At 36.8% G+C, this 21954-nt stretch overlaps 1 protein-coding gene across 2 annotated transcripts in view; it reads left to right on the forward strand.

Annotated features, from left to right (window-relative positions):
* ERC2 (ELKS/RAB6-interacting/CAST family member 2) overlaps window positions 1-21954 on the forward strand; it is an 858173-nt gene that overhangs the window by 393434 nt on the left and 442785 nt on the right. For both annotated transcript variants that reach the window (XM_087866956.1, XM_087866957.1), the window contains 2 exons: window positions 6434-6627; window positions 12339-12350. In XM_087866956.1, coding sequence (XP_087723082.1) covers window positions 6434-6627; window positions 12339-12350 — 206 coding nt within the window. The remainder of the gene's footprint in view (window positions 1-6433; window positions 6628-12338; window positions 12351-21954) is intronic.

Raw genomic sequence — 21954 nt, forward strand, 5'->3', positions numbered from 1 at the left:
AATTTTGGTGAATTATAACTTAATTGTTGTTGTTAAATAAGGTCATTTTACAGTCAGATCTATGTCCATTAATCTAAACTAAATCAGAGTAAATAAAGATTCAGCTTTGAAGTCTTCCTGGGAACTCTTTTTTCCTAGAATAGAAATAAACCTACTTTTGAAACTCTTTTACTATTACTTTAGTCACCCAGGTACTAAGTGATGCTGTAATGCCATTTCTTAGGAATCTAAAATTTTGTCTTTGTATCCTTATTATTTTTTATAATAATAGCCTTTCTGTAGCTTAACTACCAGTCTCTACTCCTGGAGGAGTTTTGTCTTGTCGTTATAAACACTATGCAGGTTATCTTCAGTTAAATTATTTTTCTTCCCTTAGTTCTTAATTCCAGACAAATAATATGGCTTATTCATCAGTCCCAAATACCTTCTTTGCCGTAGCCCTAGTAGTTATTATGCCCAGAGATGGTATCCAGAGGTCTCTTATAAATTTTTAATAAAACTTTAGAGCTTCTGGCTTCTTAATTTAGTGCACTGTATAGTATCCTTGTTGCTACAAGGCAAATGACTGATTTGGCTTCTTAATTTAGTGCGCTGTATAGTATCCTTGTTGCTGCAAGGCAAATGACTGATTTGGAGGCACCGAGGACAACTTTGTAACTGGCCAGGGCACACTTGAGACCACTCTAATGTGCTTCCACATTTCCCCCCTTGCCTGGTCACTATCCATTGAAATCCTATCTTTTCTGCAAGCACATCTTTTGCAGGGCTTACATTTTATATAACAGTTCACAAGAAAAAGACCAAGCATTTTTCCAGTGTAGAAAGAGAAAAAAATCTTTTTAATGTTCAGTGAGGTCTTCCTGATTTATAGGTCATCATAGGACCTATAATCCCAAGGACATGGTGGACTGCATTATAAATGCTTTCACAGTCACTGTTCAGGTACGGTGGTTTAGTTTTGTGATTTTTGGGGACTATTTATGAAAATTATTTGATTCACTCATAGACTAGTCCCCCCAACACAATGGAAAATTACAGATATTTAAGAGATAATTCCCAGCATGCACATAGCATATATAAACACATGCACACACACAAACACACTCACTGCACACTTGCTGCAGACTTGAGCTAAAGAACTCAAGTAATACTTGTAATAACACTTAAGATTTGAAGTCACATGTTTTATTTCAGAACATCCAGATAATTAGTTCAGTTCCTTTACTTTGCTAATTTGATGACATTCCATAGTTAAAAGGGTTTACATTATAATTGTATTTTTGTTTAAATGGTCTTAAGAACTGTTAAGCATACAATTGGCTCTTTTTGTTTTGTATATGTGCAACATAAAAAAAACTATTTTGAACTTCGTTCATTTATTTAAAAATATCCTATTTGTTCCATCTGTGAGAAAAGTTTCATTTTGGAATAGTTGTTATAATATGAAAATTGTGACTATTCTGGATGTACATAGCTGGAATTGTAAAAGAAGTTTCCTCTAGAACTAAGTAGTGTAAGACTCAAAGATACATCATTATTAGATTTTGAATGTATTATTTAGGCTCATCTTTTATATTTGGTATTAATTAATTGGAGTTAAAATAAAATGTAAATTTTATAATATGTAGAAGTTCTATAATCACCCTTAAAACCTTTATTTTTAAAAGTAAGGTTTGTTCATAGCCCAGAATTATGTGAAGGTTGGAACTTCTTTTAGAAGATTGAAATAAAATACAATGTTTAAAGTAGTTTATATGCCCTGTTCTGCTGCTCAGATATGAAAGGAATGTTTAAACCCCTAAAAGTGCTGCAATCAAGAATAATATATTTTCACTGTGCATAAATTTAACAAATTATTGCTAAAACCCATAAGCAGCAGGGAACAAAAACCATCAGACTCATTAGTTAGTGTTCTGCTTGTGCTTTAAGATCATGACTAATCATTTGTTTATTTTGAAAGAAATGATTTTTTAAAATTGTTAGGCCCCATTTCAAAGAAAGAATGCTGTATAATATTATAATTGAATATTCCCTGCCCAGTTTCACAGCAGGTTTCTGGGCCAAAGTTAATGCTTTCCTTTCTGGGTACTTGAAATGATGAGCTAGAATCCTATTGAAAATAATCAACGTCTAAACTTTACAAGAGAATTATTAATAAACTTGTGATTTTTCATATTGGTACTATCAATTCCTGGTTTGGCTTAAGTCTCTTTTTGCTCTTAACTTTAAATATAATATTAACCTGAAACTTTTCCTTATTTCCTGAAATAGTTCTAAATTCTATAATTAAAATAGCCACTAGGTATTGTTATGTACTACTTGTCCTAAGTCATGACCAGATTTCTCTTTTGTGTTTGATTCAGGCTTTCAAAGTCAGTTCAGATCAAAATTCCAAGGCTTGCCCACATCAGTGAGGCTCCAAATTTTGTTTTGATTATTCCCATTTGTGGAGAAATTTCCTTACATGTGGAAATGTAGGAAAACATAATTGGGGGATCCTCAGAACTTACTGATCTAATATGCAACACAGACATTTCTGAAATATTCTTTTCCCGTTTTTCTGTGTTTCTGTGAAATGATTGAGAGTTGCTCTAAAAGTTACCAGAAATATGTTGAGGCAGAACCAGATACCTGGATTTGCCCTTAAACTGACTGATTTAATCAGCAAAATTACATCTTTACATTAAGAAGAGAATGCTCATTGATATTTTTTTGATAGAATTTTTTAATGACTGGTGGATGTCTTTGAAAGTGACAGTGTTCTTCCCTATATTTATAAGTAGCTTCTAAAACCATTAAATCCACACCAATCTGCATTTTCAAGAGTTAGATTCCTGACTCATGAAGAGAGGGGACAAAGTTGTTCCTTGGAATGAAATGGTCAGTCACTTCCCCACCTTTTGGGGAAGCTAATTTCAAGTCAACAGATCCATAAGGGGAAATAATTGCTGTGTATTTTTAGTTTTATGGGTCAGAATGCCATGGTAGGAACTTGTTCAGATAATGATTATTCAAATATATATATATATATATTTTTTCTGCAGTGTCTAAAATATATTAGGTCCAATTCTGTTGTCTACTTTTAATCCCCATTAGGAGCTGCCATTCTAGGTTAAAGAACCCACGTTATAATTTGAAAAGGCAAGGGCATTGCTAAATGCAAATAAAGTGCTTCCTTCACTTCATTTTTAGAGGAAGCTCTGGCCTTTTAACGTGGAAGGAAGCATTGCTTTGTAAGCTCAATTTCTTCCTGTATTTCTTTAGTATAGTATAACCCTTATGTTTGTAGACCATAGTATAACACACTCATGCTACACTGGTTAACAATTTCAGCCCATCCTCTGAAAAGTTATGATTCAAGCTGAATAGAGGTGGTCACCTGCAATACTTTTTATAAATTCTGTGGAGACTTTTGCCCCCACTACTAGCGTTGGATGGGGGACTCACCAGCTGTCCGTCATGTGAAACTCTCCTGCCTTGAGTCTTCACATGGATACTAGTGATGACCCAGAAGCAACTATTACTCATCTATCTCTATATGACTCTTTTTTAAAGCTTTCTATTGACTTACAAATTTTAAGAGCCATCTATTTACACATTTATTAAATAACTTTTTGAAGAATTCTTGCACCTATCATTGATATGGAGATGTATTTAACTCAAAGGTGTTCTTGTGGTTGCTATTCCTTTTAAGAGGAACAGCACCTATAAGTATTATCTAAGAGATACCAGCTATCTGTAAACTTGGCTGTGATCTGTTTTGATAACATGATCTAACTTTAATATCACATGAGGCCAACAGTGGTCTAGATTGAGGCATGTCTTTTCCTAGGCTTTCTGTATTTCTGAACATCCCATGTGTCCTTTAACCATATTCATTTGTTCGGTTGAAATGACTACCAACTCATCTAATTTCACCTAGTGTCGAAAGCTGGCCTTGGGTTATCTTCCCTTCACAGAGCTAAAATAAAGAATGTGCTCAGATACCCATCCACCAGCAGACTGCTTTCTCTGTAAGCCTAGCGGGGAGACTTCTCTAAGACATATGTAGAATCTTGATAAGAAACTAAATAAACCTATTAACTTAGCTGTATAACAAGCCCCACTGGTGGGATGCATATCATAAAATAATACTCATAATAACACAAATGAATAATACCTTCCCCGTGTGTGTCGTATGGTAGCTTTTGCTGTCCTTGGAGAGGCTAACTCCTTTGCCCTTAGTAGTCATAAGACACAGGGCTAGATTTAGAATCTAGGTCTCACAACAAGTAATTGTGTACCCATTTATTTAAAATAATGAAAATAATAATCATAAGAATAAAAACAACCACAATAAAGCACAGTGGCTAACTGAACTGCTAGCTCTTTGTGAATCTTTAAATCAGAGTCAAGAAAGGAATCTTAAATCAGAAACATGCAATCAAAGCATATTTATATTTGTTTTGTGTGTTTCTAGCTCAGTTCATGAATTCTTTTTTAAAGATCTTAATATTGTTGGTCAGGTAGTTTGAGAAAATGTCATGAAAAGCTTTTTCGCTGCCATAACATAATGGTAATATGGCATAAAATGGAAGAGAATTAACATCAATATTTTGTTTTCTTTTTCTTAGGAATTTTTAAGACTATATTTTAGTGCTTTTCTGATACAAGAGTAATGAATTGATTCTTATCACAAATAGAAATAAGTATATGGATTAGTTATTTTCTTTTAAAGTAGAATATCAACTCTACATTTTAAAAGTGGAGATTAACAAATTTAGATATTCATTACTTCAATTTAAAATATAATTATTAGAAGAATAAACTTCTTAAGGCATATTAGCTCAAATTCTCTTTCAGATTATTTTAATTATACTGAAAAATCACACTAATCTTATTAGAATGAAATCTAATGTATATACTAAGTAAATAAAAATAAGTGCTTTCTGAGAAATGTTGGTAAAAGGGAATAAACCAGTACCTGATAGTAGTATGTTGAATTGATAAATTTTTCCAAGTTCTTTTTGCATAGTTGAGTTTATTTCTTGAATAAGGAACTCTTAAAGAACATGAAAGCAGATTATTTTCCTCCTATCCTCATGCTTAAATAATATGTTACATGCAAGAATATTATTCTAAAATGATTATTTTGTCATAAATAAGAAATTTATTTTTATACTAATTTTTTAATTTTTTCAACTAAATCATTGCAAAACTGTCAACCTTGTAACAGTAGTATTAGTATTAATTTTTCTAACCATGCATGATTCATTTAACCCCACAGTAGCTGTAGCTTGCTTGCCTTGTTTTTTCCCTGAAATTAAACAAAAAGATATAAAAACACAATGAACATCTGTTTTACATAGCAAGACAGCAGAACAACTTAAGTCCTAATAAATTGTTAACATTGTATGATTTCACACATGGATTTTGGAGATACATACATATATGACTTCTCTGAACTTTCTCTGTTAAATGTGCACTGTTGTTAAACTACTTGTTTTTTCCCTGCCTACTCTTTGAAGAAGTCAATTAGGAATAATGGGAAACAAGGGGTAGGCAAAACATTGCAGTGCAGTGTTATTTCCATCTGTCTGAGAATATTTCAGCCAAAAGTTTATTTTGGGAAAAAAAAAGCCGTAACACACTTTCAGACACACAAAACCGCAAATACTTTGGCTGCAAATTATTCTGCAGTGTTGTTGCTGTGTTGTTGCCTGTGTATGTTCTTGTGTGAGAAGCTGCCATCTATCCATGCATGTGTTTGCAGATTCTCGTCTGTGTGCTTGTTCATGAATTAGCTCATCCTCCTCCTGGTTCAGGTTAAATTTAATCAAGAGAACAAGAATTTATGGGTATGACTGTTAGCTGGAAAGCCCTTCTTCACTTGCAAGTCTTTCTTTCAACCTATATCTTCTGCTGAAATTTCTCAGTGGGATGAAGTGTTCAGTGATCAGTCAACCAGTCTATTACGTGTTACCTGGCTTTACATATACCCTCGATGGTTCTTGGAAAAATAATTTAATATTGTTTTGTCTCAGTTTCTCTACTGGAAAAGGAAGCTATTGGTATGAATCACCTCCTTACCTGTGAGGAGTTGAATTATGTTAGTTCTGCTTGCCAAAGCATCAGGAATAAAGATGTCTCCCCCCCCAATCCCCATTTCTTGGTGGGGGAAAAAAACCCCAAAAGTAGTAACATTTAATGCAACAAAAATATTAACAATAAAAGAAACTCTCCTGTGAAACCGTAATATGATTTAAAATTAACATTGTTCTAAGGTAACTGAAATATGCGATTTTCCATTTTGCCTTTTAACTGACAGTATACCCATAATTCTTGATGGTTATTATTTTTTCTCCAAAGATAATTTATGGGCCATTGGTGACTGCACTATCTATTGTTCTAAATTGTTGTCTTAACTACATTCTTTAAAAATATAATGTTGAAGGCTCATAATATTGAAGATGACTCCAGGATGAACCCCGAGTTTGCAGACCGAATAAAACAACTTGATAAAGAGGCATCTTACTACCGTGATGAGTGTGGCAAGGCCCAAGCGGAAGTTGACCGGTTGCTGGAGATCCTCAAGGAGGTGGAGAATGAAAAGAATGACAAGGACAAGAAGATTGCAGAACTTGAGAGGTAAATTTTGCAGTCATGTTGTGAATTGTCAGCAGTGAGTGAACATGGATTGCTTAGTTGCCCATCACAGATCGTAGTGGATTTGGAATGCACATTCATATTTCAAGTTGGAAACGAGTTACGTATGAGGAATAGGGCCTGTTAGGGATGATGTTATGTTTCTGTGGGATACTCAAGAAGGCAATTGGCTTATCTTTTGAGGGCTTATGTACTTCTTAAGTGTTTAAGAAAGTAATGGCCAAGTTCTTGAGTGATGTCCCTCATCTAGCATGCGTGCCAGCAAAGTGTGTGAGAAATTGAGGCTATGACTACTTGAAACCTTAGTGTTGTTTTGTTTTGTTTTTCCCATGAAAGACAGGCATTTGTGGTTTAGGTCTGTTTCAAGCAAAGAATATATTTGGCAATTCGTTCAAGATAGAAGAAGGAGAAAGGAGCTCATATCCTTTGGATGTGTTTTGGCACACCACAACAAGTTCATCTTGGGATGTATCTTTTTAGAGGACCTTATAGCATTTGTTAAATAAATATGTTTGAATAGGGTCTAAGGCAGGCCTACCTGATAGCAAATTCTGTCTAAAAACAAAGAAGGTTATATCAGGGTTCCAGAGTATTTAGATTTTCAGATAAATCATATCCATATTGTATTTATGTATAAGATAGACTCTAAAAATAAGCTTTCTATCAATGCTTTTTCCTGTATTTCATATAAGAAAAGAATGTCTGAATAATCTTACATAACTCCATTACCTCTGAGGATTTCTTATTGGTTCAGCAATAAGGCAGAATTTGTCTTTCCTAGATTCAGTCCATATGGAAGAGATCAACAAATTTTGAATAAATCAGTGAATGTTTGCCATCTCTGATCAAGACACTTGTGAGGCCTGATAGAACTTTAAGATATATGCAGAATAGCTCTCTGTGGCCTGTGGAAAGATCATGGGCTGTACTGACAGAAAGACCTGGGTTCAAATTTTGCTTCTGCTTTGTGCCAGCTGTGTGACCCTAAATCTTGTTAGAAGTGAATCTTTAACAGTCTTTTAAAATGTATCATACTTTTCAGGTGCCAAGTCCTGGTGGGATAGTTACATCATTAGGAATAGTTGAATGCTAAAACAAATTCTCAATATTAAGTGGCCATGTATTAAATGGATAGGTCAATTCTTAAATTTTCAAGCATAGTATTTAATATATTCAAACTGTAAATCAATAAATACTTCACTTAAAAATCTTAGTATTAGTTTGATGATAACTGGATTTTTATACAGTGTGACCAATTTTAGTGATTAAATCAAGAATTTCTTTTCCTGAGATAAGTGTACAAATTAAAATCCTTAAAAGCTTAATTTTAATTTTAAAATGTGGGAATGTTCTTCAGTCTATTGGCTCTTAAAAACACTGTTAATTTTAGATGTATCTACATGTCTACTTTGTAATTATATATTAGGACCAAAATTTTTCTTGACAAGCTAATGTGAGATCACAGGGACGTTATCATCACATCTCTTTTATTGGTGAGAAAACTGAGGCACTGAAAGGTTGAATTACCTCCTGGAGATTGGTCCTGTGGTCAGAAATAGGCAAAACTATAATGTATGTTTCCTGACTCCTAGTCTGCTGTTCTGAGAAGCTGTGAGCCTCTAAAGGGCATAATATTATCAATGCCCTAGATAATATTAATAATAGTAATTACAATAATAATAATAGATTATGTATATTTTATGCTCACAGTGTATATCAGGTAGTCTGCCGAGCACTTGACCTGCAATACCATATACCATTTAATCTTACAGAACAACACAGAAAGTATCATTATCTTCATTTTATAGATAAGAAAACTGTGATTTATACAGATTAATAACTTCCTAAAGCTTTCAGAGTTTATAAGATTCAAAGTCAGAATTTGAACCCAGGTCTAACAGGTTAGTGACAGAGAACAATCTTGTCCAACAATGAGCCAGAAGGAAGAACTTAGTCCAGTAGCACTAAACAGTCATATAGCCTGCAGAGAGAGAGAGGCATTGCTGCTGGGCCACGGGAGATCTGTCTCATCTTTATTAGCTTTCATGAGAGAAAGTGATGTGCCCCACATTTTGAAGGCATTTTTCTGCGCTAACCCAGCTCCCCAGAACTGTAACTGAAAAAATAAGGATCAGCTACTATAAATATTTGCATAAAAATAGCTTAATCATCCAGTTGGACAAACAGGTCTTAGCTGGACACTAGTGCCATTAAATCATCGAGAATATTCACATTTTTATATCCTCAATATGGAATGCATTAAAACAACAGTGATTTTACAGGCATTTATCTTTATGTACTTTCTGCACATTTTCTTTATCTCTGCCTTTGCCTTTCCTTAAAGCTGATGCCTCCCAGGCACTGTAATTCATAAAACGTGTGGTGAGACTTGAGTCTGTCCCAGTTCTCTGCCTGCTGGTATCTTGGGTCCAGCAGCAGAACATAGTCTGGGAAATGTCTGAGCCCCAGCCCCAGTCCAGGCCCCAAAGGAGGTTGGGGGTAGTTGAGGGGGCGGAAAGTAAGAGGGGAAGTTTCTTGGGAAAACTTCCGAGCTCAGCCTCAGCCTGCCTTTCTGAAGCATTATCTGCCGGGCTCCGTGTGTATTCTGACCAAAACATCTTCCTTGTTTGTCAGGCAGCCCTTTTCAAATTGGGCAGTATCTCTATTTTCTGGCTTAAACTACAAAATTCCTACCTCATAATGTTGGGAACTAAAGATTTCTTAGCAATGTGACATATATCTCCATTCTGGAGTCATGGAGGAGTGTTTGCAATTAAGTTTGTGATTCTGAAAACCAAAAAATTGAATTTGAAATAAATTTGTGGTCCCTGGTCTGTAATGTGACCTACCAGAGTGAAAAGACTTCTTTTTAAAAGCAACGAGTGTTCTAAAATATTCCGAACTTTAGTCATGTGCAACAAAAGGTTCAGGGTTAGGAATAGCATAACTCAAATGACACTGATGCTGGCCTACTTCTCTCTCAGAGGGCAATTCTTGTTTGCTTTCTACTCTGCTCATCTTCCCATTTTTTATTTTCTTCACAATGTATACATTCCAAATAGCATATGCCTGGCACTTACATGGATGCATTTACCTCTTACATCCCACGTGAATGATGTTTTACATCACCATAAAAGATTTTGCTTTTCAAAATGCATATTGCTCCAGTGTGGTCCCCATGTGCAGTTTTTCCTATAAACTTTTGCACTTGATGCTGATGGCTCAGCAGGGAGCTTCTGCCTTGGACAGCAGGCGAATGGACTCTGGGGAGGTTTGACACGAGGTGGGTGAAGGGCCTTGAGCATACCCCTAAGAGTTGGTCCCAATCAGGCTGAAGTATTTATTTGATCACTGGTGCTAGATACCACATCTGCTATATGATCAGATAGGTGATCAGACGTTAGAGGGAGCGAAATATGTGGTCGTTTTGTGTCAGTGTCCATCAAGTGCTCTGAGTTTTATTTAGAGTTTCAGAATTAATTCTGCCTTAGGGGAAAGAGAGAAGTTAACAGATCTCTTGTGAAACAAGGCCTGCTGCCACTAGGTTTCTGCATCTCAGCCACAGGAAGGTATCAGTCAGGTGACCGTTCATATAATTATCCTAAATATGATAGGGGATTTGTTGGTATTTGTCTAGGGGACAGGGAATGCCCGAATCAAGCCCTTGATCACATCCCTCCCCACTGTGGAGAGGAGCACATGTGCCTTGGGGTTCTGCTCCAAAGACATAACATCAGAATAGAAAACAGCACTAGATTATCTGGATCAAGGAGTGATGCCATCAGACATTCGGACATTTGAGAAATAATCTTAGATGCCTAAAAGCACCTTATCTAAGGTTGAGAAACAGACTGTTATTTTTTCCTTCTGAATTTTTTCAGTAATGTGATGACATAATTTCTTTGATGCCTTTCAGAACACTTTTAACAAGATGTAAACTGAAGCTTTATGTAGAAAAATATGGTACTATGTTCTAGAAGTCTCATGGCACATTGAAGAAACGTGATACCAGTTCTGTTTGTTTTGATAAAAACTCTTCTTGCTGAGAAATATCCATTTATGTTTGGTAAAGTGAAGAAATTTCAATGAAACAAGTGGCAGATAGTTTTGCATCATCCCTAGCAACCCTTTGAGGAAGGTCATGGATGTCATGGATGCCTTTGGGAATTTGAGGAAAACTAGGAATCCTTGGAAAAGGCACTAATCTTAAATGTTTACTTGCTATTTCAATTTAGGATTCTCTAAAGCTTGGCCATGGACCTCAGTTTTTTATACCTCTCTGATCCAGAAGAATTTGAAGCAACAGCTAGGGCCAAAGTGCCCACAATGATCATGGCCCAATCTAAGTTATTTTTAATCAGTTGTGTGTTAATGATCACGAAACAATGTGCAAGGGGATTTCAGATACAAAGGATTATTGGACCAATGCTTTTACCGCGTGTTTAATCCTGAATTTTCTCTTTGATTTTTAACATTATGATCAACACCATTTTCATTTGAAATGTTTTTGTTTAAGCTTTCTCCTGAGGATTTGTTTTGTTTTTCCTTCCTCTGTGAAATGCTTAAAATTACTTCTTATTTTTAAAAATTTTTTCAAGTTTCATGTATTTAAGTAATCTCTGCACCCAACATGGAGCTCAGACTCACAACCCCGAGATCAAGAATCAAATACTCTTTTGACTGAGCCCATCAAATGCCCCTAAAATTACTTCTTAGTAGTATGGAACGGTGGGGTCCCCCTGAGCAGATAGCTGGTCACGTATTTGTTCATCCACTTTGTTTTTTACAAAGAACATTATATAGGTTCACAAAATGAATGCCCACTGTATGCTCCTGTGGTAGCTTGAAGAAGATCATGACTTTTTTTTCTTTTAATTATTGCTTGGATTTGGGACTTTATTATTTTGACTAACTAGAAGGGCATGTTAAATATTTTTGCACAAATAAGTTATTAAGCATCTGGATATTTTCAGTGATGAAGTTTGATCCTCATTTTCACAACTGAAAAAAATTTACTCTCAGGTTTGGAAGTTGCTCTGTCCTCTCTTGGGAGGCTGATAGGCAGGCAGCACCTCACCCAAAGCCCTGCTCACAGTGTCTTTGATTATTGCTATGTGCGGTACTTTGTGAGTGCCTAAAATGGAAATCTGAGCGGAAAGCCAAACTGTTCAGCTCCTTTTGGTTTTCAAGGAGGAAGGAAGAATATCTCATAAGATATAACCATCCAACTTACTGGTTCAAATAAAAGCTTTCCGACATCAGTGCTTACCACTAGCTCTAATACCTTAATAACTTCCACTTCAGTTTATTAAGTAATAAAATTTTGTACGGACACAGATAGGAGCTTTCCCTTATGAATATTCCTCCAGAAAAGGGCAAATTCTGCTATTGGGTTGCTGGAGCACACCTCTGGTTTACACCAGTGCTTATGGTGATAATGCGTGAGAGCAGATACTGGTTTCTTACGTGTGATATTTAACAGAACAGCTTATAGTGTGTGCCCAGGGCTTTTTGAGGTAATATCAGATAAAAGTTGCTTTATTGTCCTTCATTTGGTTATAAAACCTGCTAATATAACATCTGTTGGCTGTATGTTTAAAACTAATGCATTTCCTTCCTTTTATTCTCTTTTGCTATCCCTTTTCCTTTCTGCTTATCCTCCAAATCGCTGCTTTCACCCTTGCTCCAATCAGCTTGACTCTCAGGTCAGTACTTTCAGTTTTTCTTCTAACCGCCTTTCCCTCCTAAGCTCAATTTATTGCTTGCACTTGTTTAACAAACACATTTCTTAAATGGTTTTCCTCTGGCCACCACATTTTTTTTCCCATTTCATCCCATGCCTAGGGAAGGTTTATTTTATAAGAAAGCTGTATAGGTGGGAAAGGGCAAAGAAGAAGATGGGAAATAAATCACTGTTGGATTATTCGATACATTTGATTCCCAGATTATACAACCAGTAAGAGAAATCAGAGTGAAATTCTAGAGCATTTCTCCTGAGCATCTCAGAAGATTGACTGTGTGATGATAAAATATGTTGCAGTGGAAAAAACAAAATCCAGGATGCTAAATTTAACCTAGGAGAACAAAAGATCTGCCTGTGACACAGCAACTCAAATGCTAAATTTAATAGTGCAAACCACTCAGACTTTTTGCTTAATAAATCACTATGTTTTGAAAGATTTATGATACTTTTTTTTGAAGTCACTTTTGAAAATTATCAGTGTGTTGGTAACATATTGTACACACATGTTATTTCCTGTCATTGTTTTGGTTTTTGACTTTTTAACTTCATTTTTATTAGCTGTAAGACATACTTTAATTACCTAGGGCACAGCATCTGGAACCAAATGTAAAACTAGATTTAGCATTGACTATGTACACCCTGATATTAAGAAGCAAAATGAATATTTTGTTTTAGAAATGCATCCCAGATTTGATTCCTCTTAGATAGGAGTCCAAGTCAGTAATTGGTTCTCCTTTGAGTCAAGCAAGACTTCTCTTTATAATAATATGCAGTACTATCTAGTGATTTCTTCATTCAGTCAATGAATTTACCAGAAGGTGCTCATTGTATGATTTGGGCTACGAAGTCTTGGAAAAAAAAAAAAAAGACTCAAATTGTTAGCCAGTGTAGTCGCTCTTTTGAGAGGCAAGCAATGTTATTTTCTTCTCTTTATTTAGTATCTGCACCTCTTTATGCTGTCCATTGCTCATCACATAAGCCACCAAACCAATGCATTTATGCTAACAGCAGATAATTTCAAAGTGAGACCTCCTGTCCACATACCAGTTTTGTCCCACTGCTTGCTCCCAATCCCTGTGGCTCATAGTGCTTGAAAATGAAACCACATCTCTGCTGTTCCCGCATACCACACTGGGTGTCCCACAGCAACTGCCTTGAACTTCATCTTACTGAAGGGAGCCCATTCTCAAGAGTTCTCCAGTGATCTAAACAGAACTGCTCTCACCCAAAACTAATAACTATTAATTCACTTTCTGGTGCCCCTATGTGCAGATAGAGACATCATAATGAAGGTGAGAGAAGAGGAGGTTGGCCCCATGGCATCCAAATCTTTCCTCCAAGTTTTGGATCCACTACTTTAATGAAGCTTTAAGCTTTTCTCTTTGCCTGTCTTCTTGTTTTCTTTCTCTTTTTGCCTTCCCTCTGCTGCTCCTAATCTGCACCTGTTGATATTGAAGCCCTTGAGACCAGGGACCACTTTGGCTATTATACCTGAGGCTCCCTGCCAGGACCTTTAGATGTTGTCCACAGGCATTCTGCTGTGTTTTATGTGTCAGAAACTGTACTGTGTAGTATTTAGTTTTTTCCTGTTTCGTGTGAATGAACATGAACTCTGACTCTCAGAAGACAGGATGCAGGATTAGGGCTGGGAGAGGTTGTGGGTAATAAGGGGTCTTTCTATAAGGGGCTTGGTGTGTTGTTTGTGTTTGGTAAAATGTTCAGGCCAAGTCTTGTTGTGTGAACTGTATGGTCAAATCAAGATTCAGATCATTTTAATATCATTTAATCTCTTGCCCCAAATGAACACAATGGAGAAAATGTGCAATCCTTGTCAACAGTCTCTTGTTATATTTTTAGTGCAAGAGAAATTGGGCAACCCTGCTTTCCTGGAACAAAAATATGTATAGGTCTTGGAAGCTTTCTTGAGCTCTGACAAGTTTCCAGAGTTGACTCTGCTTTTTTTCCAACTACTTCCAAGTTTACCAGTTAAAATAAAATGAAATGTACTAATTCTGGAGGGGAGGTGGGCAGGGGGATGGGCTAACTAGGTGATGGGTATTAGGGAAGGCATTTGTGGTGAGCACTGGGTGTTGTATGTAAGTGATGAATCACTAAATTCTACACCTGAAACTAATATTATACTGTATGTTAACTAACTGGAATTTAATAAAAACTTAAAAAAGAAAAAAATATTTAAGGGAAAACAAATGAAATGTAACAATTGAATTGAATATGGGATCTCTGGCCCATGTTATTTCTTTATATGGCTCACAATTGAAATACATGTATTTATGTGTGTATGCATACACATATATGTGTGTATACACATATCACATATTTTTAAAAAAATGTATGGTCTTTCTTACTGTAGAATTTTGTAGTGTGCCCTGCACCTCCCTGCCTCCCAATCTGAAGTTTGAAAACTTGACTAACTCTTGGGTCTATTTTTCTGTGCTAGACTCCATGAGAAATCTTCCTCTCCAACTACTTTTTAAAGTGGCCTCATTTCCTTTTCAAACTCTGTGTAGACTCTGCTTGAAATCAGGTGGACATGTAATAAGGATCTGGTTTGGTAAAATGCAAGTGTCATATTCCAAACCTGTTCAGGTTCTCACTCCAGAAAACTCCACTTTTGTCAAGAATCTCTTTACACAAAAATCAGTGGGAAGCTGTAGAGATTTAATTGGATCCCTGCATTGCACTCTGGGGGAGGGTTTATGTGAAGTTTGCTCTTTTCTAGGAACTATATGTGAAATTAGCATGTGGCTTATAACAGAAGAAGTTATCTAGATAAATATGTGTAGTAATTGACCCCCCCAAAAAGAAAAAGTATCCTTTGGGATTCACTTCAAAATCCTGCCAGAGAGTTGACCAAGTAAAACCAGAAGGCTCGGGCCTTTCTGGGCTCTTCCAGCCTCTCTGATTTACTTTGGATGCTGGGTCAGCTGCTTCCTAGTTTGTGCCACAGTATCCCCTCTTGGAGAGGAAGGAGTTGTCTTTGGAGTAGGTCTTCTGGGATCCTCCCTGCTTATGTCCTGCAGAGGTGGAATTGGCGATGGGCTGTGTGCATCTCCCTGGCAAGCAGGCTCCAGCTTGTGGCTGGTGCCTTGGCAGCAGGCATGAGCTCATTGTTACAGAGTCACTTCAAACATTTCCACCAAAATAAACTCTCTGTGATGTTTCCCCAGAGTTCAGTACTGCACTCGCAGTCTCTCATTCTTCTAGCAAAGGATGAAGTCATTACTCTAGGACCTCAGAGCCCTTTTGCCCAAAGAAATAATGAGAAACAACTTGCTTAGAGCATTCCCTTTCTGTCCTGCAATTTGCTCTCTGCTAAGGTCAGTTCTTGCCCCATTTTCTCCACGAATACCTAGTCAGTACCTACTGTGTGCTAGGCCTGGCATTATATGCTGGCCTGGCATTTCTAAAAATACAGCTGATGAAAAACTGACAAATTCCTTGAAGAAATAATGTATATGACATTCTTCATTTTTATATTCATGATGCACATTGATGTTAATCATAAAAGAAATAACAGAAGTAGAAGCAGCAGTAATAATATTGGTCATTAACTAATTGCCAGCACTGAATTAATAACTTTTTATATGGTATTTACTCAAAACAACTATATGATGGACTGTCAGTTCTTCCATGTTGGAGAAGAGAAAACTGGAGTTCATAAAAGTTAAATATTTTGCTTAAGTTAATACAGCCAGTAAGTAAATAAATTGTTTTTTTCACCCAAAAGCCAGTCCTTTCTGATATACAAATGGAATCTTTTGCCACTTCTGCTACAATTGCATTAAAATCTTTGAGAAGGCCCACAGTAGGGACATTTATGCAATTGTGTGGGATCCATGGTTTCCCAGATATGAGGTTCATAGAATATATCCCATGAAGCACTTTGGGGAAATACTGTCCTGCCTCCTGTGCAGCCAGCCTCTGTCTTCGCCCTGAGATTCATGCCCTCCCTCCCCCTCCAGCCCTTCTCCCTCCTTGGGCTGGTTTCTTCTCAGGTGTTAACTCTCCAACTTCCCTGAGCCCCTCAGGCAGAAGCAGTTTCTCTCTGCCTTGATCTCCTTAGAGCTTTATCTGACCCTATCCCCCGGCCTGTGTTATATCCTACCTCAAATTAGGCACTGTGTGTCCTAGTAGATGGTGGCCTTCTTGAGCACTGGCTGGGTCTCCAGCTCCATGGGGTATTGTACCACACACTGGAGATGGCAGTCACACTCCTGTGTGTTGAATAAATGACTGTTGAAGAGAGGAACTTCCATTAGCTTCATCTCACTCCTTCCACCCTCTACTCGGTCCCCATGGAGAGTTGCTGGTGGGCTCTTTCTGGAGGCAGAGTTGACTGCCCTGGAGATCTTATAGCTTCAGACAGGAAGCCCTAAGAAAAGATATGATTATCTTTTTATCAAGCTGGATACTTCAAAGTTCAAGAAAAATAAAGACACAAATGAAAGGAGAAAAGATCTCCTTCTAGATGTATTTCATTTTCTTCCTCCCTCTCTCCCTCTCTCTTTCCCTCCTCTGCTCTTTCGTCCTTCCCTTTTTCCTTCCTTTCTTATCTCCCTACTTCGCTTCTTACCTCTCTCCTGTCTTTCATTCCTTCCATCTTCCTCTCTTTTCCTTCCCTTTGCTTTCTCTTTCTCTCCCTCCCCTTCCCCCTCTTTTCTTGACTGTTAATTGAAATCCTTCTGCATGCGGGAGAGTCAGTGCTAGGTGTTGGGAATATAGCAGTGAAACAGACATGACCCCTCCCCTTAGTGAATTCAAAGACCAGCACTTCCTATAAGGAAGGATTTGGCCACTAAGAAAAATAGTTTGTCCCATTTATACTAATAACTGGAAAAACTGGGTTTCAGGTGTTTTTTAAAATTCCTTTTCCTGTTGGGGTTGAAGAGGTTATCCACAGGTCAGAAAATTATTTCCCTCTTTTAGCTGCCTTATACTAATGCTGACATTTCTGGTGAAGTGTCAGAAAATTTTATGCCCAAGCAGAACTGGTAGAAAGCCAGAAATCAGTTGATTTTGCTTTGGGTGCAAATATTTTATTGGGGATGGAAAAAGTTGTTTTCCCTGATTTACAGCTCCTGCAAACATAAAGTGGGTTCTATATTTGGAAATGTTTTTGAACCTTTGAGGTGTAGCCAGGGGTTGGTTCTTGCACCTTTCCGACCTGGCCTTGGTAGGACTTGCCATGGCTAATGTTTTGCTGAGCCAGCTCCAATTTGTAGAACTAGGGCTTTATGCTCTGTATTATTTTTACTTTTTAACTTTTGCCTGAGTGGCTGCTCTGGCTCTCTCTCTCTGCATCCTCTAGAATGTGAAGAAGACAGAGGGAATACAATTTGCATTGTAGTTGAAATGCTTTGTGGTATGCTTCTGAGGTTCCTTGGAGATGAGTAAAACCATTCTCAACCTGCAGATCCGTTAAAACAATGACAATGACAGTAAAATCAAGCGATATTCCCAGGCAGGCCTAATAAGTCTTGGCCCCAGAAGAAGAGATGCCAAGTTGGTAGGGTTAACCATTCCTTTGTGTTTTTTTCAAAATTCTCCTCCCCCAACCCACCCCCTGTTCCTCCTCTACTCCTGGCTTTTGGTTGGTACAACCATATGGATGAATATCAGCAAATAGTAAATCTCTCAAGATATGTTAGCCTTTTCTGTAAATGTTGAGAAGGGAAAGGAATTTTTTAAAAAAATAGTTTCTCAGTATTATTATAAATCACTTTCTAGAAAAATAATATCTATTTCCTTTATATGGCTTTTCTTATGAAATGTGAATTCTATCACTTCATTACCCACAATACCAGCTCAAGTTGTAGGGAAAACCTATCCAACTAGTGACTGGGACTCTCTTCCGTATTGGGTAAAGGTACTTGGAATTTTCACACTGCGTAATTTCACATTTTTGTGAAGCCTACATTTTGGAGGGACCTATTTAAAAATGAGTAGGTACTGTGTATGTTTCTCTGAACAAAATACCTTATTGTTAATATATCTAACAAAGGCTTTGGAAATTTCTTTGTAAGGAATTGTGATAATTTTAATATTTGCTGCTCTTTTAAATTTTACTCTAAATTCGGTGACTACCATACAGGTGAAGTTTAATTGCAATATAAAGCTAAAGAAATATGAAAACTAGAATGGGAAGACAGAAATTGGCTGATTTTGCTTTGGGTGCAACTATTTTATTGAGGATGGGAAAAAGTTTTTTTCCTAATTTGCAGCTCCTGCAAAAATAAAGGGAACTGTATAGAATTATTTTCATAGAAAAACTTTAATTCTAGAAATTATAGAGTGAGTCAGGGAATGGAAAGAAATTTCCCCTTGAAGAATCTCTTGTTGCCTTTTTTTTTTTTTTTTTTTTTTGTCCAAGAGCAGTGAGACTTATGTTTTAACTCTAGCTTGCCCATTGACCTTCTCTTCCAGTTTTTTCTAGTTGGTAACATTGTTAATATAAGCATTATTCTTATTGTTATAAATAGAGCAGAATGTACAATAATTTATGTTTTGCAATAATTTTTCCAATGATAGTTGAAAAGTGTGTGATCCTCACCATGTGTGGACGAATTATACTAATTTCATGTGAGACCCCACACATAATTGTGAAGACGCACGGTGAACATAAGCAACTCTTGAGACATTTTAATGTGTGGCAGGAGCAGAACTTCAGGCAGTGAATTTCTTTGCAAAATTTTACTTCAGGTTCTGGGAAAATCTCTTTAGAAAGTTTTGAGAACATAACCATCACTTCTCCCAGATGGGAACGTGAAGTCATGGAATAGTCTCTCACTGGCCTTTGGTGTTGGTCAACTGGCATATTCCCATGGCTGGACAGATCTCGATGTGATGTGTGAGTTGAAGTGTAAGAGAGTGGTTTTAAATTTAACTTCAGAGCCCTCTGCTATTTAATCATATGTCACTTTGATGGTTCCAAGGACAGCATGATATGTTGCTCACAGATAATTACCGTGGAGAGAATGAGTTGGTTATAATAATGAATAGCTGGAGAATCTTCTGATAACCTGTGATGAGTGGGCCTTGGTGAGAAACACTCACTGGGCAATTGGCACATAGGTGTCCTATCACTCTGGTGAGTGTGGGTGCTCTTCCGCCACCTAAACATGCAAAGCAGGGGCTTTTAGGGATTCCTGAGTAGATAAAGAAGCACTACTCTTGGATTTCATGTGTGTCATCTGTCCCAGACCTGTTCCTACTTTATATTAGTATTTCACTTGTAATCCAGGTTCTTCCACTATCTATTGTCAGAATGTTACATGTAGAAAACTAAGTACCATCTTAAGAAGCAACATCCTCATTGCTGTGGCCACGTTGGGTACACGTCCACAGGAATTAAAGCCTCTTCCTATGTCTGTAAAATGGAGACAATGTATTATACTCATCCCTCCTAGGCTTGTGGTCAGAATGCACCTTTGGGCATGGAGCACAGTCTGGCGCACAGCAGATGTTCATTAAGTGGTGTTGTTGTGATGAAGGTTTTCATGACAAGAGTAATGGGTGAGAGTAGGGGGTTCATGCAGGAGAGGAGTGAGAGGTGATCTGTTCAGGCAGCCTCCTCATCTTTCCTAGTTCTAGAAAATTCAGTTGCTGGAATAATGACTTCAAGGCTTTTTCTTCTTAAGCCATTGAGAGATTTTGAGGGAAAGGTTGAAAACAACCTTACTCTGCTGAATGCTTCTTTCCTGAGGGATATGAATAACTGAATCTAGAAAGTTTCATCTTATGCTTATTAAAAAGCAATCTTTGTCTTACTTAAGGATGTATTTTAGATTCTTCTGGAACAAAATAGCTAAGATTCAGCCACAGGTTTTCCATATCTGTGCATAAAAAGACCTTCTGTTGAGTTTAGGCCAAGTACGCAGTTTGTTCCTTATCCATTTATTTACTTTATTCATTAACTTACTCACTTTCATCAAATAGTAATTGTATGTTTGCTCAGTACCAGGCACTGTGGTGTAACTTGAACTATTTATTCCTAGAAGCAGCATCTAGAAAGATGGAAGCAAATTGATAGGATTTATAGTATGATACCTACGCAAGTGGTATAACGGAATACACACTGTTCTGCACCTTGATTTTCTTTTTTTTTTTTAATGTCTTTGAGATCTTTCCATATCCATACATAAAAGCTCTCCATTCTTTTTTACTTCTGCATACAGTTCCATCATACCAGTCTCCTCCTGAAGAACTTTTAGGTTGTTTCAGATTTTTTCCTCTCATATAGACTGCTATAATTAATAACTTTGAATAGGCTTAATTTCATACGTATATGAATATGTCTGTAGGATAAATTTCTGGATGTGGAATTGCTAGGCCAATACCTTTCTAATTTTGCTAGTTTCCTCTTAACAGAGACTAAACCATTTATAGTCCTATCGTAATATATGAGTACCTCTCTCCCCATTAACTCTGTCAGTGCAGTGTAGTTTTCAAGCTTTTTTATCTTTGTCAATATGGAAAGAAAACAAAGGCATTTAAACATAGTTTTCATTTGCTTTTATCTTATTACAGGTGAAAATGGGGCATCTTTAAATATCTTCATAATTTGTCATATTCTTTTGTGTGTTTTTTTGTATTTATATTTCGAAGTTCTTTATACAGTAGAAAAATTACCCATTTGTCTGATTTGAGTTTAAAATGCTCCTTCCTGCCAATTTGGTTTTTTTAAAATTTTGCTAATGGTTATACAGAAAGTTTTAAAAATTATTTTTATATAGTCAAATACATTCAGTCTTTTCTATTATATCTTTTGAATTTTGTGTCATAGTTAGAAACCTCTTTCTTACTATAAGAACAGTTGCCTTGTGATTTTTTTGGGGGGGTGATATTTTTATGGTTTGATTTTCTGCATTTAGTCTTTGAACCATCTGGAATTTATCTTACTGTAAGGTATGAAGTATGGATATAACTTTACTTTTTTCTAGGTCAAGTGAAGTTTAAATGTCACTTCCTCTGTTTGCCTTTCACTGGAGCTAGCCCAGCCCAGGTTAGGTTTGTCTCTTATAAATTTATGTAACTTCCCACTAGAACATGAAGCACAGTCTTAATTCTTATTCAACGTCTGTCCTGTAGTCTAGAGTGGAACTTCCAGCTGGAAAGGACCTGTCTTATCCACCCAGTGCCTGTAAAATAGTGGACACTTAATAAATATTTGTAGAATGAATTAATAGAGTGAATTGTAAAGAACTGAAGTTATGAGGGGATAGAAATTATGAGTAGAAGCTATAGAAAGATGTGCAGGTGGCATGTGAGCCATCGAAGCTTACATAGAGGCGATCCAAGTCAACAGGGTGGTGGAAGATTAGATAGCTATTTTTATACAGGACAATAAAAACAGCTCTGTGTTTAGAGTTATCTTGGACCCTAGATGGCTTTCCCATACCCTTCTCTGTGAGACCCAGCAGAAATACCTTTTTTTTTTCTCCTTCTTAGGAAGTCTAATTTCTCAGCTTTCCCTGGGTTTAGTGAGACCTGCCTACATGATTGAGATCCCTGCCTAACGGTTGCAGGATGTAGGAACAGGTGTGGAA

This window comes from Ursus americanus, chromosome 14 (assembly GCF_024610735.1).
Source record: "Ursus americanus isolate L20-20 chromosome 14, mUrsAme1.1.p, whole genome shotgun sequence".
Lineage (NCBI taxonomy): Eukaryota > Metazoa > Chordata > Mammalia > Carnivora > Ursidae > Ursus > Ursus americanus.